Raw genomic sequence first — 21,154 nt, forward strand, 5'->3', positions numbered from 1 at the left:
CGCAGAATCTATAATATGTGCACAAAATGCCATAAAAATATGGTCATAAGTATATGAAATATAGCTAAGCCTGTGGTCAATATATAAAGAAAAATGATGAGCATCTCACTGAACCAGCACAAGCATGGGAATACACAGAAACTTTTACAAAGATATACATTTTATTTAAAGGATTTTAACACGGCGATAATATTAAAGCCAAGCACAAATGCCGTGTGACTCACAGCACTTAAATCTGCCCAAACACACAAGCCAGGCTGTTTTCAATTAGTGCACAGAGAAAGGGAGCATTCTGGTAAAGAAAGGAGTTATTTTCCATTGGCAGTTCCAGGAAAGTGGCTAAGTCATGCTTAATGGCATTGTTCGCATTACACCATGGAGCAGAGCGTCGGGGAGACAGCGAGGCCAGGATGGAAACGAGCCACGCAATATCTCAAAAGTGTTGCCATGAGAAGACTCTGAGGAGAATTTGAGGAAAAATATTTAACAGTATGCAAAAAACAGATGCTCTTTTCAAACAAATTTTAAATACATGTCAGATGTCTTCCTCCGTCTCATTTTATGCCTCAGCAGCTCGAGTGATACAAGTAAAACAGTAAATGTAATTTTCCGGCTTCTGCTCCCTAAGGCCACGATAAAGTGAACGGAGGAGGTTTATAAGGTGTTCATTAGCCATGTTATCATTATATGAGAAAAGTTTAATAAACACGAATCCATCAGTAGATACAGTTGCAGGCATTTCCAAACAGTACTGGGAACTCTATCAAACCTGATCTAAACTCAGACAGATCGTAAGTAATGTTGACTCGATCAGAAACTGATCTGATCACATAATCCTCAGGAATAAGCTACAGTGTGTTCAGATAATATCTGACAGACTTTTAAAAAGGTACAAACAAAACCGAGCACATAAAAGGCACAGGAAGGAACAAGAGAGTTGTAGGAAGTAAATGGAACATGAGCGATGCATGACTCAGGAATGAGCGAAACAATTCATCAGTTAATAAACAGTTCAGCCAAACGTTTGGTGCCAAGTTTGTAGAATAATAACTACAGGTTATAGACTCCTATAATGATACAGCAGTTTTCATTTAGGTAGGATCAGTTTCTGTGTATTTTCTTAAGGATGCACAATATAGGATTTCTGTCGACATCTGATATGCTGATATTTTCACACCTGACACTGATGTATCCACAGTTTTTCTACCTAATTCCAGACATTAGACCACTCCTGTTGTGAAATTAATATATTATGGATACTTTTGTTGTGACATACAGATGCTTTTCAACTGTACACATTTACTTAGCAAAATAAGAAAACTATTTCTACTTACCCCAAGCCATGCCTTATACATTTATACAAAACCCCAAACCTTTAGCCTAACAGACATTATCAGCTTGTCAATGCCAATATTTCATTTTAAAGCGTTTCAGCCGATACAAACGAGCTGCTGACATCAAAACTTACCCATTATTAATTAATTAATAATTTAAAAAAAACACTGCAATTTTGTTTCCATCTCAAATGAAGCCTCCAACTCACACTGACTACAAAAAGTGTCTGTCAGGTGGTTCAGTGATTTACTGGTAGCAGTCAACAATGATCAACCTCAGAGCAGCACTTCATCTCCAACTACTCACTGTAACAATAATAAACACCCTCCTTTGGAACAACGGAGGAATAAAACCAAAACAAACTTCATTAGCGCTTAGTTCTAGACCATGAAAATAAACTGGCAGAATATCTATTCACTGTCAGACATGAAAAGCAGACACAGATCCAGACTAAATACAGACTCGGTGACAACACTGTCGAGTCACAGAAAAAGAACTATATGAAAAGTCAGGGCTTCCAACAGAAGAAAGAGTCGCTGCACGAAAGGTGAGACAGAAATGAAGATGCACTGGAAGAGGAATACTTCCAAAAAGCTTGATTAATCCCAAAATTCACAGAACTAGATGAGAGCAAAAACCAACAGATTCTGTTGGGAGAGGGACACAGCACCAAGCTGCCTAATATGTGACTGTATGTCGCATGTCAGACAGTTTCCTCATTGATCAAATTCGTTATGCATATGACACACACACACACAACACATATCTACTACTTTTTCTTTTGTGTGGGACCACAGACGGAAACTAGCCTTGTGCTAAATCCGGCGTATTTACTGCAACCTTGTGTGAACTATTATGTGATTGTATGTTCATTAATCTGCACTGTACCGTCCAAATAAAGAAGTAAAATATCATAATTTTACCATCTTATTGGGTCTTTTTTATTCTGCTTTAAATATTATATTTTTCCTTCTTTTTAGTTTGTTTGGAATTACACCCTCTTCGATGCTTTGGCAATATTGCTAACATGAAATTTAGGCCAATAAAGCACATTAAATTGTGAATTATAATGTCGCACCCCTGTAGTTCAGCTGAGTTTAACCTTTGTGATTAGATGCATTTTGAGGCACAAAGGGGCTGTTTTAAAGACTGACATTTCTCGGTAAATATCATGTTTGGATTGGAAAAGTTAGTGAAATGAAACCCTGAAGACGTAGTCCACTTCTTTTTTTCAGTCGTGTTAAACACTTGTGTTGACTTGCAGACAGACAGAAGTTCTGTCTCAAGTGGATAAATACAAATTTGTTTTTCCCATAAGTGAGAATGGAGCATTTCAAAAATGACGACATACAATCATAAAATATTGTCAGTAATCTGGTTTCTAAATATTTTTTAAAGCATTGCTTGAAGCCAATGTAAACCTCTTTGTTGGAAATGGAAAATGTAACTTCTATCTTTTGTTTTGCGTGTTTGCAGACCACTTGAGCTGACGTGTGGCCAGGAGAAAAGATTTAAGCATTTTCAGTTACTTTAGTATTTAACCGATGGAAAAAACAACCTGGAAAAGTCGATAGTGCTGATAAACCTTTAACACAAACTGCTTTTTAATATTCACACAGCCTTTGTTTCTTTAAGGTAGTCTCCAGAGGGACCACAGGCCTTTCTTAAGGCTTGATGGTAAATTTTATTTTCTGTCCCACAGAGCAGCTTTCAGTCCACCTGGTTCTGTTGTGTCTTACGTGGTCCTTAGGTCTCACCTTTCCCCAGTCCCTTTGACTCTCAGTCGTTGCCGAAGGCATTTTGGCTTTCTTCTTGCTGGCTTTGAGCTTCTCGCCCGCCTTGACAACCTCACTGGTGTCGTTCTTGCAGGTTGGACAGTACCTGCCAGAAGAAAAAAAAGTCATTTCCTGTTCAGTGATTTTGATATCTGAGAGTTTTAGATCGGCATATTTTGACAGTCAGGTGAAATCCAAAAAATGCACTGGCCTTATTTTGGCACAGAGGCTGAAATTCAGAAAAAGCCACCTAAAAAAGAAAAGCTGCAACTACTTAAAGGGTTTCACTGAGTAGTTATTTTTTGGTGATAAACACTGCAGATTCACTATTTACAGCAAAGGGAAAAGGAAAGAAAAAAACATACACTACCATTCAAAATTTAGTTGTCACCCAGGCAACTCACACTTTAATCATGTCATAACTGCACAAGGGTTTTCTAATGATCAATGAGCCTTTCAACACCATTAGCTAAGACAATGTAGCATTAGAACACAGGAGTGATGGTTGCTGGAAATGTTCCTCTGTGTCCCTATGGAGATATTCCATTTACCACATTAACAATGTCTAGACTGGATTTATCATTCATGTTATCTTCATTGAAAAAAAAAACTGTTTTTCCTTCAAAAACAAATACATTTCTAAGTGACCTAAAACATTTAAACAGTAGTGTATATACATATACAGTATAGCTACACTTCTACATATACATATGAGGGTAAACAAAATTTAAGCAAATTAGGACAGAACATTGAGGGGTCTAGCCACCATCATCATCTTCAAACTTTTCTTCTGATATGACTAGTATAAGAACAAGACAACAATAAGTCATTTTTAAAAATCTGATCTGAACAGTCTTGTATACTCAGTCTAGGATGACCATCAGCTTCCCAAACTAGTCTTGCTTAAGCCCCACAGCAAATATTATTATCTCCATTATAATAAATAGCTTTTTTATACATAAATTACAATTCTTTCTTATTTGCAATTCCCAAAAGCCATTAATTTTATCCTATCTTCCACCCAGATACAACACCTTAAAGCCGACTTATTAGCGCTGGAGACAGAGTTTTCTTAACTGATAATGTACTGCATTATCAATTAATCGGTAACACACACTGAAACCATATAGCTTCTTTTAACGCTGGACACGGGCTGCTATTACAGGCTTGACTACATGAGCCACTGAGCTATAGGAACGTTGGGCTAAGAGATGACAGTTTGTTTTGAAAATGTGAGCTTTGGCTGATATCCATGAACCATCACAGAAGACTTTGTCATGGTGCCCGTTGATCGCTAAATCCCCCGTCTGCCAAATTATTAATGTAAATTAAGCTCTGAACTGTTATTCATTAACAACCCTAAAAAGAGTTTTCAGAATTTTTCCAAGAATCAGAGCATATGATAATGAAGCAAAGCAACACATGATGCCCAAAACACAAACTGAGGGTGGCAATTTTCCTCTCAGTATCAACAACAAGAAACTTATTTTTTACATGCTCAATTCTATTTGGCAGAGATTCAGTAAAAGTTTCCACACTGAATAAACTCGCACCTGTTAGAGCATAATGTTATTTTAATTAATTTAATTACCGCACATTAAACTTTCAAAATAACCGTAAAGTGCAAAATCTTGTGGCTAATTGTAGAGCTACACTTCCTCTCTCTTACCAGTCCTCATCGTCTGGGATGGTGGCCAGCGGTGGGTTGAGGCAGTAGATGTGGAACGCCATGTTGCACTCATCACACAGCAGCTGCATGTGAGCATCCTGCTTCCCACCGCACACACAGCAGGAGCAGAATCGACACTCTGCGTCAGGGTCGGCTTTGCAGTGCTTACACTCCGGCCCACTCTTCCCTGGAGTCAAAAACAAGAAAGAGACATTCATGCTCACATATGAAGAGAAAGATATCATGCGCATCGGTTTGTCTTCAAAACTAGCATTGGGCGAATGTTTTGAGAGTGTGGTTCATACGTTTAAACTGTCCATCTGCGGCCGACAGCGCACGAGCTCCTGGTTTCTCCACCTGGTAGATTTCATCCAGAAACTGAACTTTGCAATCTCCAATTACATCTCCAGGACCCCTGAGGGGAGGGCGAGAGACATACGAGAAAAGGAGGAGAGATGAAAGTGCGAGAAAAGAGCAAGGAGGAAAAACAAACAAAAAAAATTGGCCAAAGAGATATTCTGAAGAAGAAAATAAAACTAAAGTCATCCTTTAACGCCCAATGCATCACCCTCCCACCTAGGAAGGAAGATCCTCACCCCAGGAGGATGTTGACTCGGAGCTCCTTGTTGGTTCGGGAGGTTTGATTGAGGGTCAGAACCTCGGCGTCGAACCAGAACCCCCTCTCATCTGGCGTCTCCATGTTGTAGTTCACCATTACTTGCATGCCGACCTGGAGCTGGTCCCACCGCAGCAGAGTCCTGGCACGTGGCCGCACATGCACCGGTCGTATCTCCACCACGCCGTTCTCTGGGTAGCTGGTAGTGTAAGGAGAGAGAAAAGACCATTTAAGGGGAGGAAATCTTTACCGCTGCTGTCATAAACTAGTTTTAACAACTGTGTCATATCTACAGCACTGTGAAAGGCTACAGTTAAATACACTTGGCGATTCTTAAACTGTGCTCCCGCCATGAGATCCGCCGAGTATGCACTGACACTACGGCTACATCTCCTACCCAACTGGCATGCAAACTGGAATCGAAAGTGAGCAAAAAAGGCCACAGGAAGGCCAGAGCTGCCACAGAGCGCTTGGCATCGATTGCACCCTAATGGTTGCAGTAAACCTTGGAGAACAAAAACGGAGCGATCCTCAACAAAAAGCAGCCATTCAGAACTTTCTTCCTTCTTTTTATACATTTAATAAGGAAGTCTCGCTGAGCTCATGATCTCATTTGCGAGAGAGACCTGAGAACAAAAACACAGCTATGTATACACAATCACAATAGCAGGGTTCATTCACTCCAGACAACAGTCACACAAATAGCATCTTTAGTTGAAACAGTTTAAGTGAAAGTAGAAGCTAGCGGAGCTCTACGGTCTCTTTGTTGAATGAGCGTCTTTATGTTCAAAGAGAAGCTTAGAAGAGTGCATTCTGTAAAAACAACTGGATAGCCATAGAAACTATTTAACGACACAGTGCTTTTAGTCAGAGACTGCAGCACTGACGAGCAATTTCAAATTTTCTGAAGAGATGCATGCAAGTCTGCAGAAGCCCACACAAAAACAGTGAAAATTGTAATACAAGTAGATGATTGCATTCTGCTGCTAAACAAGGCCTTAATGAGTGTAATCCAGCACATTTTTTGTAAAATTGAGCAAATATTTCCTCTCAATCTGCTAGCTGTCTGGTCTGCTTGTGCACTGAAAAAAATCCAATCGATCCGACTATTATTCCATGTTTTTGCTCGTGCATGTTTTTGCTCATGCACAGAACAGAGAGAAAGGGAATGGAAGTGAGAGGGACGGTAATCTGACACATGCTAATGAGATAAAAATGAACAATAATTCCCCAAAATCACAGACTTCACCCTTACCTGGCACTTTGTTACGGAATAATGATGCTAAGAGGAACACATGTAATTAATCCTCTGAACCCCAAAACCCTCCAGTGGGTTTTCAAGGCCTTTTCTTTAAATGCCAAAATTACACCATTTATCAGAGTCAGAAGTTAGACAAACAGAATTATTATTATTAATTTTCCAGTGGTTTTTGAACTAATCATGTGAGATGATCATTTCTGGCAGGAAAATTAACTAAATATAAAATAGTGATATTTAATCAAAGCTAATTTATTGTACATGTGTAAATAGTTTGAACCAAACAGATTCTGTAAAAACACGTAAAAAAAATTCTGCGTTTCTTGGCACTGCTAAAAATCCAAACGTGTCTCAGCTGTGACCAAGAATCACATGACAAAAATTCAGGCACTTTTCTGGAGGACTAGGTTGAACTGCAGGCTTTGTAGAAGGATACGTATAAAAACAAATAAAAAATGGAAGTAGTGAAATACATCTGTGGAGCTGACATATCTACCCATATTGGTATCACCTGCAGGCACTTGGAAAAATGTTTTACATGTTGATTCTGTTTTGTTTTTTTTATTTCTGTAAAATAAATAATCAAATAAATTACTTTTTGGGGGATTTATGGCATTATAACGGCATCACATTGCGCAGAAGACAATTTTCAGTTCTCCCTACTTCTAGCCAGGGTTGTGCTGTGACAGAAGCAAAAAAAAAAAAAAAAAAAAAAAAATGCCCCATGGGGTTAAGAGGGTTAGTCATTTTTTCTGATGTGAATGCAGTCCTCTGACATCTCCCATCATCAAAAATAAGTTGTTTGCTTCTTAGTTTGATTTGCTACAATGTTCGACCAGCCAAACAATTTAATACTAGATTAGTTTTACATTATGACTATGAGGCAAATTCCACAGATACAAACTAATTTATTTTAACCAACAATTTCTTCATCGTCTACAAGAGTTTCTGATATCGATAAAAAGCAATTAAACATGACTTTCGTCTATAAAATAAAACCCACTCACAGTCTGCAGCTTTTCAGAGAAGTGTCTCCACATTCCATGAGACATTTGCCCACAATAGCTTTCTGACTGGGTTTTTGAGCAAAGGATTATAAAGGATTTTCACCACTATTGCCTCCCACAGCATTAATCGACACAGAAAATCAACGTAGTACAGAAACTGTACTGCAAGAATGGAATAACATACTTCTTAATGCTTGCACATTGTTGTTAAAAAGATCCTGTTTGACTGACATGCAGTCGGGATTCAGTCTACATCGTTCTCGACATTCTTTTGCTAAATTACAAGTTTTCAGAGGACCCCCACTGGAGCTGTCCTCTGAAGGGAGAATACCAGAAGAGAAAATGATTCTCCACAGCCGCTTTGTTATGTTCTTTGTGCTCATTTAACCGAGTCAGACATTTAAGAAAACATGAAAACTCCAGTGTGGTTTGATCAACTTTGAGTCATCCATATCCTGAGCAGAGTTTCTGGGAATCGCTGCACCTTCTGCTGCAGTCAGCAGCAGGAGGGTGAGTAAAGGTGAGGTGACTAAAGACGACCAGCAGCCAAGACAAGCAAATACGTAGTAACAGCAGGATTAGACTAAATAAAACATCCACACAGATTCACTGTTTTTGAAATTTAACATCTGTTTTGACACTCAAACTTAGCTGATGGATTATATTCAGTTTATTATATGATAGAAACACAGGATCTAGTATTATGTAAGGATTTAACCCTGACTGAACTGCTTTGTTGGGGAAAACTGAGGTATATCTGTATTCAGATTAAAGAAGGCAGTGCTAATGCAGCATTTAATCTTTGCTCCAGTTTGGTCTCTTTTCTAATGTCTTTTCAAAAAACATCACCACAGAAATCTAAGTGTCTGACTCCAACCTGAGTGGGGGACGTCATTAGCTTTTTAATTGATTAAGCAACTGACTTTTGGAGGTATTCGTAGGTGAATTTTGTCACATTTGGACAAACCTCCCAAAACTAACTAGCTCCATGCTGTAGCTTCACATTTACAGACATGAGAGTCGTTTAAATCTTCTCATTTAATGCTTGAAAAAGAAAGCGAACCAATGTCAAACCAATCATTGAATGCATGAGCTATAAGTCTGACATGTTTTCTTGAATGTGTAAAGGTTTTCAGCTCGTAGGGAAAATCACTAGTACATTTTGTACGGTTTAAAATGTTCCTACTTTGCCAAAAGACGATGTGAACAAGTGTGAGATGGCTTCTCGTCTAGCAAACTCGGAGTGGATGTAGGGAGGTTAATTGCACAGGTTTCCTGCCTGCCAATCATCATTAAGCTGTAAGGATCAGGCCTGACTCAGAAAGAAATTGACAACTTGCTCGGCTGCCAATAGCTGGGATCGTGCCGCAGCTGAACAATGTGTTAGCACTGAAGTTTCACTGCACAACAGCCCGCACACTCAGGTCTGCTCACACAGTGGGAGGTCAAGCAGGGGAGTAGGGAATTGTGTGCATGAGCGAGCAGTGTATGTGTGAGTTATTTGGCAAAGCTGGGCCTAAACTTTTTCAGACAGTCTGCACAGACACAGAATCAACCGCAGCTAGAGTTAGAAATGATTACAATCCTCAACATATTAAGATTATATGGGTGCAGAATAGGAACTATTTGTTATACTTAATTTCTTAGTTTGCTTTTGTACCGAGAAGACAGTGGTGCATAAGTGACTGAAGAAAACCTGCAAAAAGACACTATTAGAAATTGTAGCACAACTAGCATACTCCCAGGAAGAGAAGGCCGGGGCACAGTGCAGGGATTTCCTTTTTTAGGCCCAAGGGATTACTGTGGTTTTGGGAAGAGCGGGGGGTGAATACAACACAAAAACACACAGACACACGCCAACGTGAACATGTGTACACACAGAGACACACACAGGAGAGGAATATCAACTTTGGAGCACAATGGCGCTCAGCATGAACAGAAGGAGAACAGGGAGCAACACAAGTGAAGCAGAAGTACCCGAGCTTAAGACCACACAAGCTCTTAGTCTCTGTTCAGACCCATGAACATCAACTTACGTAGGAAACAAAAAAATAATAACAGTATTGTAAACTGCAATAATGCACAAAGCTCAATCAGAGTAAATAAAACTAACACATTTATATAATTTGGTCAATGTGGACATTAGGAACCAACACTAATGACTGCCACAGTAGAATATGAATCAGTTCTTTCATACACTTGTAGAAGGCAGCAGAGTCGCATAATGGATGCACTACAATTAACTTAATGGGGAAACATGACTGTGCACCGTCTCAGATGAATTAAACGGAGGCTACTAGACCTGAAATGTGATACATGCATTTGGAAGCCCTTGCTATTTTTGTCTGGGCTATTTTCCCCTGCATCTCACAAAATGTGGTTTATTTGGGATTGCATAATAAAAACCTGACTATTATACTTTAAACTTATATTTTACTATTATGCATTTGAAGACAGACCTAAACCGTGATCGAATTCCAGGCTGAAGGAAGGCAGCAGCAGATTTCGAAACCTACTACAATCAAGACTCCAGAAAACATAATACTGACCACAGGGCAAGAAGCAGAAGAGTTTGTTTGTATTTTGTGTATGTAATAAGGAATATACGACATACAGTACACGTTATTTACATTTCTGGTGCATGCCCAGTCAGCACACTCACAGTACAAACTACAAATTTTGAGCTGCCTACAGACGTCCACACACGGTTCACGCTGAACCTCAGAGATCACGAGGTCCTGCAGCCATTTACTGACCAACACTGTGCGATTACAAACTAATTCAAAAACCACGACTCCCACTCACATTTGGCTGGTCCACAACTGCAAGCAAAATGCCTGCTAATAACTCATAAAACATTCCTGTTCAGACCTGAGATACACAATGACCAGCAGAACAGTAAACTGCTCTGTATTGTGCTGGACCATTTTGGCACCGACAACAGCTGCCAAACATGCTGGCAGCGATTCAGCCGAGACATCAGTACTCCACACAACTGCCTATGGTTAATGGGTGGAGGCTACTCTCTATGAAGTGCCTTCCAACTGTGCGGTGTGTGGCAGGAACGCCAATGCTCTCATTTGACCTGCACGTCCCTAAAACCATTTCTGGACAATTTTAAAGATGCTGGAGGGAGACGATGTAACTTTTGCCATAAAAACAGAATACTGCCAAACACAGAAAATACAAAATGGTGAATACTGTGAACTACTGACTAAGCTGACAAAACACATAGTTAGACTGAGTAAAACAGAAGGCTGGGCAGTGTACAAGTAGCACAAAATAAAACAGAATACTTTAGGTTACAGTAAATAAGACTTGAAGCGCTGTGAAATACTGTCTAATGTGCCAATTAATTGTTTTATAATTGCAATTCCGAGCACTTAACTTAATCAAAACAACTTAACACATGCTTAACTGATATTCTTCAAGTATAAATTTTTAAAATATTATTTCTGAAGCTTCATGAAAACGGATAAATAGATGCTATTGCAGAAAAACCTCCTCTTATTTGCGTATTAAGGCAGTAAAACAACAAGCAGACATTTAACTTCTGTTCTATTTCAGTGTCCCACTAAACTACAAAAGTGTGACAGAAACCCGGTATGCAGAATACATAAGTATGTTACAATTATTGCAAAATAGCAATTTCTGTTGATTGCAATTGCTTTAAATAACCATAAAGCTTTTGCATAATCTACAGAATTATTTCTTTTGTCTTTATGAAAGCAGATGAAAGAAACTAACAAAAAGTATTTTTTCAATCACTATTTCCACTTTGTTTTAAACCATTCGTATCCCCTTCTTTTCCAGCTGTTTCATGGCATCCACTGTTTATCTCAAGAGGCTTCATTCTAATTCTTGACTGGCAGCGTTTTAGTGAGCATCTATCGACATTAATGTCACTGATTTAGTTGCAGAAAGAGATGACTGAATCAACAATCTTGTATGACAATAAATATTTAGCGAAAGTTTCCTGATCGTGACAGCCCTAATGACAGCAATATACTGCAGGTGAAGCAGCAAATTGTAGCAAGCTTTAGCATTATTTATGCTTGTACTGTTCCTCCTGTAAAGTAAAAACTGTGAAAACAACCTATAAATCATCCTGTCAAAGATTACGGTCACAGTAAACAGTAAAATTTAGCAAACTGCACATCTGCCCAAACGTATGCTTATACCAATACAACCGTAATAAGGTAACAGCCACGTAGTATTCTGGTTATATCAACAAAAAAAAACATGAAACAATGCCTGCTCTGTGCTGAAAAGTAGAGAGAGAGTGGGCGAGTGAGAAACTCAGCTAAAAAACTTTATTCCGTCCTCTTTTCTTCATCACTTACTAAATTAGAAGCAGATAAAACTCTCTGAGCGGTAATCAGGTAGCCGACAAGCTCAGATAATAGCGGGCCAACCGCTACTGCTTCAGATAGCGGTAAGATCTGTTCCACTGCATACGTGGATCCGTGTTAATTAGAAGACAGAGACTATTTAAGGAGTGCTTAAGCCTCTGTTTTAGCAGAGTTGTCCCTAAAGAGCACTTTTAAACATTTAAACAACAGGCATGATGAAAAACGAGTCGGATTTCTCACGAGTTGCAGAACCCACGACAGCAACACAGCAGAAATTTGACTTGTCATAGGGGGATAAGTGCAGGTATTATAGCATTTAATACGGATCTGTTACATTCAAGTGCCACAGCGACCCTGAAATTGAAGCAGCGAAATGCACTTCAGCCATTATTGGTCACCATAGCCAGACCTGTCTTTAAAGTCAGCGCCGAACAATAACCTGGTTGCACCTCATTAGCAATCTGTAATGGAGGAACCAAAGCTCTGGCTTGTTTGTATTTCTTTAAAACAACTACAGTCATCCTGGGTGGTGTTAAGCCCAGGATTTAGCAACAGTGCCCCTGCAAGATAGTGAATTCTTTTGGTGGAAAGGTTCTATGGGATGCGAGTACTGTCAATAAAACAAGCTAGGCTGCCTCTTTGAATGATCTCAACAAATTTTGCCACTTGTATTGTAGCGTTCGTGTGGTTTCCAAACGTGAAAGGGGATTTTTAGAACGCCAACATGCAGATAGTGAAAGGGCAGGAAAAAGTCACACGAAATGTGCAAAGGAAATGCCTGGCTTAAAGTTTCCATCTCATGCGTCAGACTAAGCCCTTATTAGTTTCACTACTTACATCTGTGCACCCTGACATGTAATATTGTCTTTCATGGGGCTGAGATCTCAGAGCAGGATGGTGAAAATGTTACTAATAACCTGCTAACATTCTGAAATGTTGCCTGAGATTTGTCTGGAAACATCCTGTTGTCTAGAGGCTGAGTAATTGGGAAAAATTATAATGTTTAATATATTTAAAAGCCATGTTGCCTGAAACTACGCAACCTACTCTACTGTATCTCATTATCCTGTTCTCTACCCCCGCGTTTCCTGTCTCTCTGCACTGTCTGTTTAATACCAAATGCCCCCAAAAATGATCTGAAAAGAGAAACCATTTCATTTTGGTCAAACCATGCCACAGGAAATGCGGTTTTTAAATTCAGACAAGCTGCTGTGTTCAATCAGCCATGGCTTAAAATGACAAAATGAAACTGAAATTAGAAAATTACGAGGCACCATTAAAAACCAAGATGTCAATCTTCAATTGCATATACAAAACTCTGCATAAACATGACCTATATTTGGCCATTTTGTCTGTATTTATTACACTCTCCAAGGAGAACCTTAAGCATATGCATGGTGCAGCCAAGATTTAACTGAGAGAGACCAACGCACACAATTTGCTCACAGACACATGCCACCTCAGTTCCTCGCAGCAGCCGAGAGGAGATTCTCCCAACACATCGCTCTTTGATTTTGTGGCTCATTATTTTCTGTGGAAATGCTGCCGCGAACGTTCATGCAAAAACATGGCGGTTCATTTCGTAGGGCTGGTTGTCTTTCTCAGACTATGCAGGCAGGTGTTTGAGGGGGGAGAACGTGTACATGTGTGCATGTGTGCGTGTGTGCGCGTCAGTGTGTGTGTGTGTGTGTGTGTGTGTGTGTGTGTGTGTGTGTGTGTGTGTGTGTGTGTGTGTGTGTGTGTGTGTGTGTGTGTGTGTGTGTGTGGGAAGGCAGTGCAATCTAACCCACCCTCCACTTTTCTCTGGCAAACAAAATGATGGAAGAAACCTGGAATGGCGCTCAGGACAGAGAGGTACACTACGCATTCAGAAGGAGGCAAAAGAGTATATTAGACAAGCTGCCACTGAAGCCGAACGCTGCCAATTTAGATCGTTTGCGTGTGGAACTGTGGAAGCACACCGACCGGGAGTGTATTCTTGGCTCCGTTGGTAAGGACGCAAATCACATATTACTGTGACGTTCCAGGTTTAAAGCTAGCGTGGGATCTTTGTTGTCATTCGCTTCTCCCCTTTTTCTCCCTCTCCTGTCTCCCTCGACTCGGTATCCCAGGTGGAATAAAGCAAATGAGGGAAAACAAAACCTTTATCTGAACAAACAAACAAACCGATAAATGTATTTTAGATATTGTAACAGAAAAGAGGGTGTAGATTATTGGATTATCCCTGCAGGAGCACTGCTGTCCCGTGGCAAATTATAGAACAATAAATCAAAGCAGAATACCAGGGATTTGGTAGATTCAGGAACGTCAAATGGGAACGTAGTCTGCATAAAAGAAAACACGCAGACTGCACAACAAACCTTGATGCCATTTCTCCAGCATAACATCCCTTGACAGAAACGCGCCATGATAGACACAGCGAGGAGGCTACGTCTCACCGGTGGCATGTTCACAGCAATTACAGACAAAGCTGAAGGAGGCAAGCAAAGAAGTAATGCTCCTGAGAACTCGTGAGTTACCATGGAAACATCGGCTTCTGAATGAATTTGCTGGAAAAAAAAAGGGGGGGAACGCAAGAGATAGAGTCCAAATTGTAGCATCAACTACACAAACCCTCTTTCTCCATCCTCTGAGCTGCTCGGAGAAAGCAGGCTGCATTTCCCAATGAGCCAAACCACTGACACTGATACTCGCAGGCTTAAGTACCGCACAGACACGTCCACACTATGCATTTATGTTTGGTGGACACAACAGCAGCGCGAACGAATACACAGACGTAACAAGAAGACAAAACCATAGTTTCTGCTGTGAACGAGCCACACGTTCACAGTGTCTTATTTGTGGCACAGCCCTGCAAATTCCAAACCTCACCAGCATTTTATCATCTGCAATGACTTTTCTGCACCAGACCAAAAATGCTGCAGCCCCGACACTGTGCAGATATCTGCTGAAATGGAACCGCGCACTTTTCCTAAAATCGGGCATGATGTGTTTGCTATCGCTGCAACCGAAATCAGTTAAGTCGCGGCTCAGCATAAAGAGCCATTACTTACTCCTCGTATTTAATGTGGTAAATTACGTCCTCTTCTCTCTCCTTGCTGTCGGGCGCTGTTGCTGTTGCTGTAGAGTCTGTCTGAGAGGTGGAGGCTCCATTACTCTCTGAGTTTAACACAACATTATTCCTGTTACTGTCTGTGGTTTGACCCTGGCCGTGGGCCTGTCCCTGCTCGGCCTCCAGCTTTCCATTAGTCCTTTTTGGGGGGCGGCCCACTTTGCCCTTGGTGGGCGTTATCTGTCCTTTGGGAGCGCGTGTTACATTTTCGATGCAGGCCTCAAACCAGGCACCGATGCTGACGTCTCTGCAGTCCACCAGCTCGTTAATCTGAGGAGACAAAAAGACAAAAATAACACCTCGTCTCTTGATCCCTGTACAACAGACACAGGCCAGCATCTTTGTACATTTAACCCCATTTACTACAAATCATATATTTAAAATAAATGCAATCACGTACATTCTTGGAGACAGCCGACAGTTGTCAATGCTGTAGACAAATCTACTTTCAGAGGCAAACAGAAAACCTCTCAGTCAAAATTGTGGTGCCTTCTCTTTTGTTAGAGTTGTGGGATTTCTGCAGAGTAAAGCTGCTTAGACCATGAACTAGCAGTCAAAGATGGTGCACACTGATAAGAGGTTTTCGGTTTCAAGTCCCTGCAAATTGATTTCGTAGATGCACGTGAACTATTGTAAACATCATGATCGAGGAGAAGCCGTAGATTATGAGTTACAGGCAATTTGTAGTAAACGGGTTGAGACATGCAAAAGAAACTACCAGCTTCCCTTTCATTAATTCTCTGAGTAACATTCCTTTAACTTTAAATGTTTGGCGATCTTAATCTACAAATGCTTCAAGGCACAAATGTTTAAGAGGCATTTTTGAAATTAATTCCATTCATGTCACTAGCACTTCTTTGTGAATACTGAGTCTGTGGTGGAATGCTTGAAGCCTACAAAAGCATGTGACCTTCATATCCAGTGAAATTGCACAGTTTCCAAGTCATCTACTTGATTATTGATCTTCCTGCATGCTGTATTGGATTTTAAGCAACAAAAAGAGTCCCGTCCCACACATACAATTCACAGACGTGTGGGTCGGTCAGCCTGTAAAGTGCAGTACAGCTCAGCAGACTCACCAAGTATCGGCTTTGACTGTAGTCTATTTAAAATCTGTGTACTGGTTAGTGATACGATTTTCTAGATGCGTTTCTTATGTGTGGTTTCACATGTGCCTTCCTGGAAAGAGCACTCACATGCTTGTGCGTACTTGTTATCACCCCCTGCAAATTAAAAACATTCAGGGTATCGGACCTACAGACAGAACACTCAAATTGTGAGAGCTAAAGGATAAATTTGGCACCAACACATCCGGACATAAATACAAGCAGAGTCTGGTTATCTTAGCTGGAAGAGTGAATCTAAGCAGAGGTGCTACATCACAAGACAACATGAAAGGAATGAAAGACTTCTGAGAAAAATAACCATCACATATATCAGGAAAATTAAAAACAATCATACATGTACTTGTTTTTTGTGGCACTATTTTAAATTTATTATTTAAGCCACTGAACTCCATGACCCGCTGGCTAGTTTGAAAGGCTTGTTTTCAGTTAAAAACTCATCAGAGTTATACATTTATCACAGCTAGAAACTGTAAAAAGAAAGCATTGTTGTATTTTCAAACTTTCCATCAGTCCTTGAACTTAAAACGAGCGGCTTGCCGAGAACATTAACCAAATCGAAGCTTTATTCTTTGTGTGTCGTTTGAAAATTACACTGTACTAAGAAGATTCTGCACAAAATAAAAAAAGGTTGTGCCCTTGGCGCCATAATGAACGTATTAGTGACTCAACTGCAAGCAACAATCATGTGACAAAAATTCAGGGACTTTTCAGTTGAACTGGACTGAACTGCAGGCCGTGTTTACACAGAGCACACAGGAAAAAGTGTAGGAAGGACTTCAAATATCTCTAGTGTGTAGTCACCTTTTTCTCCGTGTCTTTAGTAGGGATGTGCGCGACTAGTTGTTTAATCGTTTAACCGCTTACTCATTTGTTAAACGTTTAGTATTTTACTAGTCGGTTAAACGCTAGTTTAACGCTGAAGGCTGCAGAAATCGTAAGGCAAAGTGGAGTCATTTCTGGCATTTTCTCTTCATATTTCCAAGACAATTTGTAGTTTTCAGCAGCTTAGATACATTTGGTCTGTAATTTAATTTGACATCCCAACAAATAAGCCCATGAATCTGTGGCAGAGTTGGCTTGCAGGGCACTAAATGCTCTATAATTTAACGAAGACTCAGAGCAGGCAGTTTGAAGCAAATTCTTACAAACAGTTCCAAAATATTTACACTTCAATCCTCACCTTGTACACACCAATTCCTGGGTCGGTTAGTGTGTTTTTGCTGGATGTGGGCGGCTGGGTGTCCTGTGCTGGACTGGAGGACTTGAACCCATTTTTGGTACTGGCTGAGTTACTGGTGGCGCTGGTGTCTGGCTTGGTTTCGTTAACAGTGCTGGTAGTGATGCTGCTCTTGTCATTGTCTATATTGGTGGAGGTTTCCATAGCAGCAGGGGAGGCAGGAGTTGGGACGTTGTGGCTTTCAGGCCTGGAGTCAGGCGGAGGGGCTGAAGCACAGGCTACACCTGAGGAGGAGTCCTTGGCGGCGGGGCTGTCTGGAGCATCGGTCTGAGAGCGAATCATCAGCTGAACGATGTCATTGAGACCCACGTTGTAGTCGAACAGTGTCTGGCCATCTTCCATCTAAACACAAATTATAAAGTCACTGAACAGGCACAGATGTAGAAAGCAACAGTTGTACATAAAACCTGGCTTCTTTCTACTGGCTACCTCTTTGTTATACAAGTGATTTTAAAATTTTACTGGTCACTTTTAAAGCCCCAAGCTGCATAGCACAAATGTTGAGCCCATTTTACCTACCTCAGAGCCTTAGCTCTTTAATAGAATCTAAAGGCGCTTTTGCCATCAAATAAGGCAAAGCTTGCAGAATTAATGACCTTTTATAAATCACTTATGAGATATTTTAGAGATTTGGTTTTGTGTAATGTTGTCTTCCCCTTGTTTGATTTTGTTTATTTATTTATTGCATGTAATAATAAAGACTTAAATTTGTATCTTTGTGTTTTGGGTCAGTCCATGTCAATTCAGACAGAAATCAGTCTCAAATGTTGTTTGCAGAGGTTATTTATTTGTTGTTGAGGCCCAGAACTAAGTTCTGTGAAACATTTTGTTTGAATGTTGGGAACTTCAAATGATTTTCAGATCTGAGAATTTTGAGGTTTTAATTACAAAAAAAACATACTTGGGATTTCATTTTTAATTTCAGTATCTCCAGAAATATAACTCCCACATCTGTTACATTTGGTGAGGCCACCAAGTTGCTTCAAACCTATTTTAATGACTGAACAGCTCCAGCAGAATTTGTAATTATTGGCTCTTGAAAATGAACAAACCATACAGACTTTGGTTGACCAAAACACTCTCTTTTGTCTCTTGTTTTAACTGTATGTCAATTTCAGCAAAGCAAATTGTAACCCTTGTTTGTCAAGTGCTATCGAAATAGTGTCAATATTTTTGCTATAATTATTTTATTATTATTACTACTACTATTATTGTTACCATTGTATATTGCTGCAACTCATAGTGACTTATTATTTCTTTTATCAATCAAGTTTGGAAACTGTCACAAAAAAGTGGCAAAATCTGTTGTTTTTTAATCCCAAAGGAATTCAAATTGAAATATTTTTTTCAAATATATTTGATCATAACTTTTTTGATAGAAATATTAAAATCAAATGCCAAATTTCATGTTAGACAGCTGTGGCTGCAGTAACTGTATCTTATTTTACTTGGCATTCAATTGCACACATGTCTATAATAACCCTTTATCCTTTATTTAATTTTACCCTAAATTTCTTTCCTAATAGACAGCGGTGTGATATGAAATCAACACCGCTGCACCACAGAGTGAATGCCCTCAAACAAATACACAAGGCTGCTTGTCAAGGACAAACAACAAACACATTAGAAAGAAGGCAACGTTGAGCACAGCGAGAGAAAACATACTGTTACTGCACATTAAAATACACACACAGCACTTCAATAAATCCACATGCCTCTGAATCACGCCAGCGGTGTTTAAGGATGTTGCTGAGGAATCCACGGCAACAACATCTGTGCTCTGTTCTTTAAATAGCCGATGTACAGTTGGTGTTCAAATGCTTTTAACTGTACATCAGCGTTAACTGCTCATCGGATTCGGCGTATTCTGAGTGACGCAAAACATTTGTTACAATTAGCGCCTAGGACGGGTGAGCTGCCACTCGGCACTACTGATGATGCCCCGTTTGTATCCATTTACACATACAGTTCAACAGAAACGAATGCCGAAATGCAGCTCCGCTCGCGAGTATCCACGGTGGTTTTCTACAAGAAAAAATAAATAAAAGATACGAATGCATGAATTAAAGTGATAGGAGATGTAGCTGGGGGAAAGAAATGACTGGGTTGCTATGACAACCAAAAGAGAGCACCCCCCCACCCACCCACCACCATGACTCTGAATCATATATACAATCGCTGTCGACATCAACCCACCACCACCATCGCTACCATCACCATCATCAGCGTGACCCTTTCAGGCAACGCGGCGTATGGGCATCAGAAAATGGTTTCACGCAGAAGAAAAAAAACAGCTCTTTAAAAAACAATGAGGCCCCATTAGAAACCCACATTAACTCTTCTACCACAGCCGATCTACCGTTACGTGTATAGCACAGCTACTGCCTTAGGAGTGGAGCTCATGGCGGACACGCCAACTCATTACAGACATCAGCTATTCATTTCAGCCCTCAACCCCGCAAGCCCATTGTGCTGGAGAGACGAGCATGGCCGACACTCTTGCTCACGCTCCCCTTCTCTCTTCTTCGTTATTTGACAATGAGGAGGCGAGCGGTTGGAAGTGTAGCGGGAGAGCAGTAGAGGGAGCAAGCACAATTTCCCCATCCCTCCCTGTTTTTAATAGTCTCATGAAATTTAGATCAGAGGAGCAGTGGTGCAAACACGGCCATACAGTGGTTGTTACACTCACCTGTCTGTCTTTCTGTGGTAGACAGTCTCGGCATTTCTTTGTCTGTTTCCCTGCCTATGCTAGGTCTTCAATTTAGTCTCGGTAAATTTTTTCTTTATCTTCCACTGTATGGCTGCTGTTTGCTACTTGAGCTGCATTAAGAAAACAGAAACGTAAACAAACAGACGAACAGAAAGCATGCTAAACAGACAATAAGATAGCTGGCAGAACCAGGTTAGATAGACGGAGCAGACAGACAGACAGACAGAGGACCAAAACAACATACGGCAGAATTGCACTGCACCAAACGCATGAATGATATCTAAGCTATTCGTACCGCTTTCCACAGTGGTTTCATTACCATCAGTGTGTGTAGCCTCTCAGAACGAGGTGCTACAGCCCTGACTTCAGTCATACTCAGCTGAATAATCCTCAAAACAAAGAACCACCAACTATACGGGCAAACGTTCACATAAAGCTTCATATATTCATGTAGGACAAAGTCTCTTTGACAGAATACTGTCATGTTGACTAGGGACATGACATTTTCTCCCCCACAATAAATAATGCAGCATAATTTAAAAACACGCTGCTTCTGGTATCTTCATTATGTGACTCAGTGAAATGTCGTGCATTGATCCAGAGGGAGACTTCAGTCCAAAGCACACATCACAACAAAGCTGTAGACAAACCGACGATACTTGACTTGACGATTTCTCAAAAGGCTCGAACAAATAAGAGTCAAAAATCCTCGGCACGGCAACATTGTGCAAGTGTGTGTGTGCGCTCGCCTGAGAGTGTATCACATTTTTGAGTGGAATAAAATTAACACCTATCCACAAGGCTAATTTCTTATTTGAATTTCAACAGGAAGTCTTTCAAAGACAAATGTCTTATCATAGCAGGCTCCAAAGAAAACAGAAAGTATATTGTCAGAAGGAACATCAAACAAAGACAAGACAAAGACCTGTGGCTGCTCTGACAACATACTGAACATC

General features: G+C 40.3%; 1 protein-coding gene across 1 annotated transcript in view; it reads right to left on the bottom strand.

Annotated features, from left to right (window-relative positions):
• LOC110966156 (E3 ubiquitin-protein ligase UHRF2) overlaps window positions 1–21,154 on the bottom strand; it is a 36,038-nt gene that overhangs the window by 8,827 nt on the left and 6,057 nt on the right. The window contains exons 2-7 of the mRNA XM_022215426.2: window positions 17,432–17,830; window positions 15,066–15,394; window positions 5,376–5,594; window positions 5,085–5,194; window positions 4,780–4,966; window positions 3,093–3,216 (exon numbers count right to left, since the gene is read on the bottom strand). Coding sequence (XP_022071118.1) covers window positions 3,093–3,216; window positions 4,780–4,966; window positions 5,085–5,194; window positions 5,376–5,594; window positions 15,066–15,394; window positions 17,432–17,830 — 1,368 coding nt within the window. The remainder of the gene's footprint in view (window positions 1–3,092; window positions 3,217–4,779; window positions 4,967–5,084; window positions 5,195–5,375; window positions 5,595–15,065; window positions 15,395–17,431; window positions 17,831–21,154) is intronic.

The sequence above is a fragment of the Acanthochromis polyacanthus genome, chromosome 18 (assembly GCF_021347895.1).
Source record: "Acanthochromis polyacanthus isolate Apoly-LR-REF ecotype Palm Island chromosome 18, KAUST_Apoly_ChrSc, whole genome shotgun sequence".
Lineage (NCBI taxonomy): Eukaryota > Metazoa > Chordata > Actinopteri > Pomacentridae > Acanthochromis > Acanthochromis polyacanthus.